This window comes from Perca flavescens, chromosome 20 (assembly GCF_004354835.1).
Source record: "Perca flavescens isolate YP-PL-M2 chromosome 20, PFLA_1.0, whole genome shotgun sequence".
NCBI classification, from domain to species: domain Eukaryota; kingdom Metazoa; phylum Chordata; class Actinopteri; order Perciformes; family Percidae; genus Perca; species Perca flavescens.
Window position 1 is genome coordinate 4,561,828 of NC_041350.1, and position 10,602 is coordinate 4,572,429.

General features: G+C 39.2%; 1 protein-coding gene across 1 annotated transcript; it reads right to left on the minus strand.

The window, feature by feature from the left end:
- Positions 1-4,488: 4,488 nt before the first annotated feature.
- Positions 4,489-10,382, minus strand: gsc (goosecoid). Its single transcript, XM_028566077.1, has 3 exons — positions 9,854-10,382; positions 7,821-8,080; positions 4,489-5,258 (listed from the first exon to the last, which is right to left on the minus strand). Exons 1-3 carry the CDS (start codon positions 10,167-10,169, stop codon positions 5,109-5,111), a joined length of 726 nt encoding a protein of 241 aa, XP_028421878.1. The 5' UTR covers positions 10,170-10,382; the 3' UTR covers positions 4,489-5,108.
- Positions 10,383-10,602: the final 220 nt, after the last annotated feature.

Sequence of the window (10,602 nt, forward strand, 5' to 3'; positions counted from 1 at the left end):
ACACACACACACACACACATACACACAGAGACACACACAAAGCTTGGTATTGTATCCAACATAAAAAGGTATGTGTAAAGGCTTTAGGCCGCCCTACATGTTGTTCTAGGCCCAGTTAAATATGCAACACAACGTTATACAATCTATGTAGTCAGGGGCCCCTGGTCCGTCTCTGTTTCAGCTAGGGGTCCTTGGCCTGAAACACGTTGAAGACCCCTGGTCTAATGGCAATAACCGTTAGTTGCAGGGCCGTAGCAAGAGTTTCAGCCAAACTGACGTCATCATGGGTCCAAGTCCCCCACACACAGGCGTCACCAAGCACAAAACTCTGACCAGACATCAAAAAGAAAATCTCTCTATTGTGTTTTTTTTTTGGTTATTATTAATTCGATTTTTTTCTTATTTTATTCATCCAGGTAACTGTAAAATTGCATTTTCTTCAAATTGTATTTCTCAATGTCTTTTTCAAAGTCTTCTCCACACTGCCGGTTGAGAAAAAGACTCTTTTTTTTTTTTTTTTTTATATATATATATAGATAGATATAGATATAGATATAGATATAGATATATATATAGATAGATAGATAGATAGATAGATAGATAGATAGATAGATAGATAGATAGATATAGATATATATATAGATAGATATATATATAGATATATATATATATACATATATATATATATAGATAGATATTTTGGGTCTTAAAAAAACTGAAATCAGGCTATTAAATACCCAACATGTGTTAGTTATTTAAAATTGTAGAATATCACCACCCCCGCCTTAACAAAAACCAAACAAACAGCATGACAAACAGCGGAAGACGTGAGTTCAGAGGCTATGGCACTTCTCTCAGCTGCAGCTGAACAAGGGAGTCTTATTTTGAAAAGTCAACATTTTGTTAACCCTCATGTTGTCCTCGGGTCAAATTTGGCCTTTTATTAAGGTTCTATATCAGAAATATAAGTTTCTTTCAACCAAATTGCCCCAAAATAACATGGATGGTTCCATACAACGTTCTTCACAAGTCAAATTAAAGAACAGTTTCAGTTTCTTTCATTACATTTTTGGAGTTTTATTCAATATTATAACACAGTTCTGCTTTTTAAACTCAAAAATGAGGTATGATTTCATAAAAACTAGGTTTGTTTACCATGAATTCCAAGAATAAGTGTGAAACTAGTGTTCATAATTTGGTGTTAGTGGTGTATATACTGAAAAATTGTAAAAAACGGCAAAGTGACAATCGGACAAACAAAGCGACAAAAAAGGAACAGAAATATTAAAAAAAGATGCTACAAAATGACAGAAAAAGCAACAAAAACATAGGAAAAACAACTGAAACTAAACAAAAAGCGACAAAAACGTCTAAAAAGTGCCAGAGGCCAAGAAGAAAATGCAAAGAAATGTTGAAACATTATTTCTTTTTTTTTTAGCTGGGAGGACAACACAAGGGTTACATTTTCCCCGATCTACTCTGATGTAAAGTTGTCTTTTTATTTTTTTAAATCTCAATTAGAATGTGAAACTATAACGAGCCTACCATTTTGTGATTATAATTTTCTGTTTAGGCTTTATGCCAGTTACATACACTCAGTGTCCACTTTATTAGGAACACTTGTTCAATCTACATTGCTGTGCCGTACATTCCTCCACCAATCCTTTCAGTCGCTGCCATCAGGCCGATGCAACAGAGTCCCGCTGGCCCGGAGAAAAAAAACCTATACAAAAAAAATCCTTCATCCCCACTGAACAGTCACACACCGACAACATATCCCACTCCATTCAGCCTTCTTTTTGCACCGTTGTCACTGTTTCCATATATCTTTTTCTGTTACTTATATGTATTTCATGTCATTTAAGCCAGTCTTTCAAAGTTACATTTCTGTCACTTGTGACATTTAACCCTCATGTTGTCCTCTGGTAAAATTTGACCCGTTTTCAAAGTTTCTATATCATAAATTTGGGTTTCTTTTAACCATATTGCCCCAAAAATAACATGGAGGGATCCATAAGATGCTCTTCACAAAGGAAATTAAGGATCAGATCTCTATTTTCATAGACTTTTGGGTATATAATAATCTGTGATTATCCATGACCTTCATTCCTCTGATCTTGACCATTAATAAAAATCATTCATCATTTCAGCTTTTTTCTTACACAAAAATTTGAACATTTCATATAAATGAGCTTTATTGACCATGAATTCCAAAAAATAAGTGTAAAACTAGTGCAAATAAATAGGTATAGTGGTGAATATACTGGTGTTAATGGTAAAAAAAACTTTGAAATAAGCAACAAAAACGTAAAAAAGAAAGCAAGATAAACGTATAAACAGTGTCTAAAAGAGTGTTCATTTTGACCCGGGAGGACAACACAAGGGTTAAGCTATTCTTATCTTATCTTTTTCTACCTTTTATAAAGTCATTATCTTCAGACTGAGCTGACATTGTTGGGTACGTGAAAAATCAATTACATTACATGCATTATAATTATTATTGAAGTCACAGTTGGTGTTGTTAAACCCTGTTGTATTATTAAGGGATGTTCCAAATGTCTTGTCCTCCTCGTTAACATCATGGGGGCGGGGGGGCGGGGGGACAGAATATTAGAAACCCCTCTCAATATGATGCAGTACAACACATCACTATGGCCGCAACGCAAGGTAAAGTAACTCCCAAAATTCAGAACCAACAGATATTAACACTCTACTTCTACTTCTTAATTCTATAAAGAACCAAAGATAACTTATTGACTTACTAGTTGATTGATTGTATTGGTAGGCAATCTCTGTATTGTGTGTGTGATTTGTACTATACTATCTGCTGCACAACAAATTGCCCCATGGGGGGGGACAAAAAAATAAAGTAACTATCTATTATATTATAGAATTGAATTAACAACTTTTTTGACGGCCAACAAAAACTGAACATTATAGCATCGTTTAAGGCCACCTCATGGCAGACGTTGGTTTTGCTACGTTAGGCTGTGCATGTCCCTAATAAAGTGGCCACTGAGTTTATCCTTTTAGTTGTATTGTTATACACAAAAAAACAGCTTCAGAAAAGAATCCAAAATAATTCAAAGCACAGCAACGGGTGTCTTCAGTTTCAGGAGTTAGTCCATTGCACTTCCATTATTAAAGCTATACACAGGCATGAATATTCATTCATATCTATATGTGTGTGCACTTTTGGAGTGCTTGTTTGGCAGCTGGTGTTTTCCTCAGAGATCAGATCATCATGGAGCAGAGCTCTTGAGTAACTGGAACTACTTCACCTGGCAGAAAATACACACAGCTCTTCATTTTCTATATTATTTCATGCTCTCCTACAGCGCAGCATTAATTAATAAGTCTTGATGCCGTTTATAACCCTCGTATTGTCTTCCCGTCGGCCGTGGTCCTGGTTTGCCTGCATCATAAAGTTTAGATTATAAACAAAGTCCATGTTACACCATCTTATTCCAGTTTATTATCACTAGTTGATTAATATTCAGAATGCATGGTCAATAAATCTCACCTTTTTATGAAATTATACCTACATTTTTAGTTGAAAAAGCTGAAATTATGAATTATTTGACACTTTGATGCCTTTTTTTAGCAGTTTTAACTCCTGGTGCTTCTTTTTGGACAAACAAAAACTAGAAGAAACTGAAGGGTAGTTGCTGAGGGCAGCCCTGCTAAACACAAACATGTCCTCTTAACATCTTATGAACATATCTGTAATTTTGCAGCGTTTCGCCTCCCTTTCCTCCAGTCCCTTTCTCATTTTGAATGCGCTCCGCTTCACCTTTTCTGTTTTTCTTTGAGATTGCACGATATTGACAAAATGTGATATTGCGATATCAGTTATGAATATTGCGATATAGATATTAATTTCGATATTTTTGCGTAGTGGACCCGTCCGCTGACGCGTACCAACCTGTGCAAGTGGCGCGTTAACTGGCCATGAAATGATCGTTACAGCTATCAAGCTCTAAATCAAACACAACCAAGCTGCACAACCAACGGACGGGACGCAACGCTCCCCAAAATAAACAAAATATTGCATACTTATCATGACACTTTCGATATAATATTGTGATATCGCGATAACGATATTGAGTCGATATATCATGTACCCTTACTTTTTTGCTTGCTTGTTGCTGCCCTGTGTTGTTTTCGCTTTGATTTTTTGATTGGATCCTTTTTTCGTGTGTGCCTGTGCAGCACTTTGGCTAAACTCTGTCGTTTCTAAATGTGCTTTATAAATAAAGTTGGATTGGATTGATCGACTTACTGTTTATTTTTTTTTTTTTTTGCACTTTAAACACTCCGGGCCAATCAGCTGCCAGATCGAGGTTAGAAAAAAATAATCGGGAAATTCATTTTGGAATCTGTCCTCCCTGAATTCAAAATAACTATTTAAAAAGGCCTCCACTCCGCCTCGAAGAAAAAGTCAGACAAGTTGATGATTTTCCATTTATATTTTAATGAATACTCGTTGTCCTTTTACGTAGGTTTGCAAAATATAATTACATAAACGTCGGCGTATTTTTCACAAAAGCTGTGGCGATGCCGGCTCTGCAGCCTCTGGATGTGTTCCGGTCTCCGCGTGTTTCTGGCTGGATTTGGGCATTGTTACAGTGGGACGGGGACGGGGGTTACCAGAATTACAACATTTAACATCCACAGAAATGTCACACACATATTAACATTAGGGCTACGATATATTCCGACATGGCAGTCAATCCCCTCCGAGCGTCATCACGTCACCTGGCGTGCGCGTAACATTAACAAACAACTTTTAAATTAAATATAAATAGCGGACACACAGGATCAATAATAAAATGTAAGATATGTACAACTGTGCAACATGGCAACACGTTTCATGACACACACACACACACACACACACACACACACACACACCTACACACACACACACACACACGCGTGGCCGCGGCGTCAGGTCGCTTTTACACTAACACACACAGGCCTACTTGCCCGCGGCGTCCGGTCGCTTTCTCACACACATACACACACACACGCACATACACACACGTGGCCGCGGCGTCAGGTCGCTTTCACACACACGAGGCCGCGGCGTCAGGTCGCTTTTATTATCAGCTGTCCGAGTCCACTTCGCTTTTTGCCTCCTCGGTTTTCTCCGCGGAGGTTTTGGCCGCTTTGTTCCATTTCTGAGAGTTCTCTGATTCCTCTGATGAAGACCTTTTCTGCCTCCTCCATTTCGCGCGTCTGTTTTTGAACCAAACCTACCGAATAAAAAAAAAAGAACACAGTTTTAATATCTAACCCTAAAGTTGTTTTTCTTTACTGTCCCGGTTAGAGCGACCAGAGGCGGACAGTCTCTCTCTCTCTCTCTCTCTCTCTCTCTCTCTCTCTCTCTCTCTCTCTCTCTCTCTCTCTCTCTCTCTCTCTCTCTCTCTCTCTCTCTGTTCCAGTCACCTGATTTGACACCAGGAGCCCGAGGTTAATACCAAACATTTCTCACATGACGTCTCAAACTACTCCTCTGGTACTAACTGCCCCCCCCCTCTTATATATTTCCTTTATGACGCTCTACAACTTTATTTTTTATAGGCTACAACCTTTTATTTATTTTTTATGTAGCCTAACCCTATAGCCAGAGTTCAAAATTAACTTTTTTTTGTCCACCAGCCAAATGGCTAGTGAATTTTCAAATATGTTCCAGCCACTCAGTATAATAAAATAGAATAGAATGCCTTTTATCGTCACTATACACATGTGCAATGAGATTAAATGCAACTCATTTTCCAGTGCCAACATGTACGTAAAATAAATATAACAATATGGAATAAAATAAGTAGTAAGGGGGAGGGGGGTAAGGTGCACATTTCTGAGACGCTATATACACATACAAAAAAACCAACTGGTTATTAGATGACCATTGTTATTTTGGGCTGGTGAGTCACCTGCATATATTCCCAGCCTTTCGCTGGTACATGGTGCTCATTTGGAACCCTACGTATTCCCCCTGTTGATGAAACGTTGCCACATTGTGAGAACTATAGTGAGCTGATGTGTTTTAGTATTCCCCCTGCTCAGGCTGTAATGGTTCAGTCCATTTACTCCCAGAGCCCGAGATCCCAGTCAAGGACGTCACGTATCAATTGTTTGATTTCGTTTTATTTCTTTATTTTTAACCCTTGTGATGTCTTCCCGTCAAACATGGAAAAAAAAATCTCATTTTGTAGTCCCTATCTCAACGTTTTTGTTGCTTTTTTACATTTTTTTGTGTTTTGGTCACTTTTTTTCCACATTTTTATAGCTTTTTCTGATTTTTGTATTCCTTTTTTGTGGACATTTTGTCGCTTTTGCCGGCGTTTCTCCAACATTTTTGACGCTTTCCCCAAAGTTATGGAAGTTATTTCGACGTCCCATATTTCTGATATAAAAAAAAATCTTTCAAAACGGGTGAAATTTGACCCAAGGACAACAAGAGAGTTAATTTACAAACTAATATTAATTAAAAAATGATGACGTAATGTCCCCTGCGACCATCCTGACGTCGGCTGATCTTTTATTCTCGCGCTAAAATGAATTCCAAATGTCAAGCGCACAACCTTAACATTCTGCGCAGTTTTGTTACTTCGCTTAATAATAATAATGCTAAACATAATCATGATGGGGATTACTATTATTATTATTATCATTTAGTTGATTGGTTGGTTCGTGTATGGGCTGGTTTTCCAATAGAAAATGTCTTGGCTTTGTTTTTATTCATGTCGACAGCAAAGCTATAGTCTCCATGAATTCATGTCTGTTATGATTTATTAAAAAAAGCCCTGTCACAGAAGATGTGCAACATCTCACCTGTTCGTGATAGGCTGACTGACTTATTTAGTTAAAGTAACCTCCTTCTCCTTTTTAATTTTTTTTTTTACATAAACTTTATTAGAATTGTAGGCCTAATTGTTAAATAAGGGCTACAATAAGGCACGAAATCATAATCTATTAACCCTCGTGTGGTCTTCCCGTCGACGACGCAACTTTTTGTTTCTCTTGGTCAAAATTTTAACTTTTTTTGATGCTTTTCCATCTATGTTTTTGTCACTTCTTCCCAACGGTTTTATTCTGCACCTTTTGACGTGGTAGTGTGTTTTCCCCCACGTTTTTGAAGCTTTTCCCGACATTTGTAACTTTTTTCAATGTTCTTTTACATATTATTATTATTATTATTATTATTATTATACATATTATATTTATATGTATCCTACAACGCTATATATATATATATATATATATATATATATATATATATATATATATATATATATATATATATATATATATATATATATATATATATATATATAAATAAATAAAAAAGAGCGTTGTAGGGAGCCATCCACGGCGTTTCTTTTGAAAATGTGGTTAAAAGAAAACCCAAATTTCTGATATAGAAACTTTTTGAAAATGGCTCAAATTAGACCCGAGGACAAATGTCCTGATGGTTCTTGGAGAAGGTGTAGGATCAAATAAACGTATTCTTCTTCCTATTCGGACGTGTTAAGTTAATATTGTTTTTGTCCTTTTAGCTTATAATGCTTTATATGTATACATGTTGGAACTATAAAGCCTATCGTTTATTCATCATTATCCATGAACCCATTCAGGCCTAGGGTCTGTGAAACTAATGCTTCTGGGTCTATTACACTAAAGCGCGTGGATGCTGAATCTTTGTCTGTTTCTCATCGACCCATCAGAATTTTAGTTTAAATTGAGTTTTAAATGGAGAAAAAGAAACCCCTATGTGAAGCTGAAGTGAATGAAAAAGCCGAAGCGCCTCTGACCTCGACCTTCTCCTCTCGGAGGTGGACCTTGCGGGCCAGCTGCTCCCGGGTGCCGACATCCGGGTACTTGGTCTCCTGGAAGAGGCCCTCCAGAGCCTCGAGCTGCTCGTCGGTGAAGATGGTGCGGTGCCTCCGCTTGCGGCGGCAGTGCAGCTGGTTGAGGAGCTGCAGCTCGGTGCGCGACAGGCTGCCCATGTTCATGTAGGACATCATCTGGTGCGGCACCGGGGAGATCAGCACCGAGCCCGGGCTGTCGTAGCCTGCAGAAACATCACACACACACACACACACACACACACACACACACACACACACACACACACACACACACACACACACACACACACACACACACACGGGTGAGTATCACAGGCGTAGGTTTCGGCGGGGTATGCAGGGGATATTTCACTAGTTTACTATTTTCTCTAGTTGTAATCCTTTTACTATCTTCACATTATGTGCTCTATGTTCTTAGTCTTGTGTGTGTGTGTGTGTGTGTGTGTGTGTGTGTGTGTGTCTGCACCATAGAGTAGCACTTGTAATTTTCGTATATAGGCCTAATTACAATGACAATAAATTCAATACTGATTCTGATATGCCCCCCCCCCCCCCAATATGTAGACAACGTAGATGTGCGCCCCTTAAAAACAATATGAAAGGCAACCCACTCCCCAAAAGAGATAAAAAAAAATAACTTATAGGGGACTCAGAACATGATTAGAGCCTATACCCTTGTTACCTGTAATTAAATGTTCCCTAAAAACTATACCGAAACAGGCAGAAGAATAATTCATAATAATAATAATAATGAAGACATTCCACCATAAATTGATGCAGAAAAGGCACACACTGTTGCATAAAAATTCACCGGAATGCTGTAAATGATGACCGGTTATAATGTTGAAATACACCTACGCCCTTGGAACAATCCAACTGCCACAGCAGCGTATATATAATACACAAATAAACAGTGCGCATAAGTAATGTGGCTAATTGCAAACTCTGGCTTCGGTTGTGTACATGCAGATTACAGCTGGCGCGTAAAAAAATAACTGAAATCTGAAACTTGAGCTTGGTCTGTTGTTTTTTTGGCACGTGAATATTTTCGTTCAAGCATTCAAACTAACAAACTCTATTTATGTAACCGTTGGCAGACACAGGCCCTAGCTGGAAACAGCCTTGTTCTTCTTCTTCTTTTGTACACACAAGTATGTTTGAGTTCACGCGTAAAGCAACAGTTTGGAAACGGGTCAGTGACATTTATCCCTGACACTAAACCCGCAGCAGCACTGGAGTCATCGCAGGGACAAGATAAAGACATCACACATGCGTTTGACATCTCATTAGAATACTCCCCCCAAAAGTGTTTGGAATCGGTTTCTATGTGTAAATGCGAAAGGTTTTAGTTCATGCGTAAACTAACGTCGCCATTCGTTGTTTTACGCACAAGAATCCAAATAAGTTATTCGTTTTTTTGTATTCGTCTCCGCATTGGGAATTAGTCATGGGAACACGGATTTAAGAACATCATAAAATAACAAAGTATTACAGGTTAAACATTCATATTTGGGTTTAATCCCAATCAGCCCTTTGAATAATATTTCGTCTTCGAATTTTGGGGTCAAAATGAGACCAGTGTTTTCTTTTTTTACACAGTGTCTGCAACAATAGGCTGCCACTGTTTATTCCTTATATGTTACTTAGAAAACATATTGCCAATTGTTGCATTTGAAACATAAAAAGAAGTTAGGTTGAATTCGGTGTTGATCTAAAAGTAGGTCGTACATTTGTATTCGCCACTTGTAGGCCTATATTCGTTTGTAGCCTAGCTTCTTTGTATTTTTTATCTTCATTTTTGGATAGTTGTTCTTGTATTCTATCCTATTTATTATTTCTTGTGTATTCTGTGTGTGTGTTGTGTGTCTTGCTGCTGTAGCACTGAAATTTCCCAATTTGGGCTCAATAAAGTCCAATATAATCTAAACTAGGCTGGTAAAAAAACTCTCAAGAGAGCCAGAGTCGGGTTGTCCTACCTGCCGGGATGCAGGGGCACTGCTGCGGGCTGAGGCCGGCCACAGAGCCGCAGCATGGCGGCGCTCCTCCGGCGCCCTGGACGTGCAGCTGTCCGTAGTAGTAGCCGTTATATCCTATCCTGGTCCCGTTCACAGACGGAACACCGGGGGGAGAAGGCCCGCATGCAGCGGAGTACAGTCCGTTGTAGTCGGTGTAGATAGAGTCCGTGAGGCCGGCGGAGAGAACCACCGGGCCGCTCCGGTGCAGCAGCAGCGGCTCCTTGCAGCTCGGCCGGCCGGACAGGATGCTGTCTATGCTGAACATCCCGGCGGGCATCAGACCGGTGCGCGGCGGCTCGGGACAAACTGGTAAAACTCTGTGAAAGTGAAAGAAAGTCTCTGTAGAAGTGAATGTCCTGGACTGAGAAGATTCCCACAAAAGAAAAACAAAGTTCTCCTAAAACTGCGTCATGTTGACTGCTGGAGCTGGAGGGTAGGACTTTTCTTCCATGCGCGGCTCCGCGAGCTCGTCTCGAGGATGCGGACTGAGTGGTTGGGTTTTTGAATGCGGGACCTGCGGAGAGCAGGGCTGGTTTTATACCCTGGTGACGTCACGGCGGAGCGGCTGCTCTGGGATCAGCTGCTGCTGCTGCGACCCGCGGACCCGTGAACGGCCACAATATCTGTCTGTGTGTATTGAGAATTAATTCAATTAAGATAATCCGCACTGTTTGCAGACTCTTTTTTTTTTTTTTTTTTTTTTTTTTTTA

What these genes read in the sequence shown, in the direction of transcription:
- gsc (XM_028566077.1), bottom strand. Translation starts at nt 10,169, where the DNA reads ATGCCCGCCGGGATGTTCAGCATAGACAGCATCCTGTCCGGCCGGCCG. An exon ending in GTGCCCCTGCATCCCGGCAG is followed by an intron (nt 8,081 to 9,853) that starts GTAGGACAACCC and finishes ATGTTTCTGCAG; the next exon opens with GCTACGACAGCCCGGGCTCG. An exon ending in TCCGAGAGGAGAAGGTCGAG is followed by an intron (nt 5,259 to 7,820) that starts GTCAGAGGCGCT and finishes TTTATTCGGTAG; the next exon opens with GTTTGGTTCAAAAACAGACG.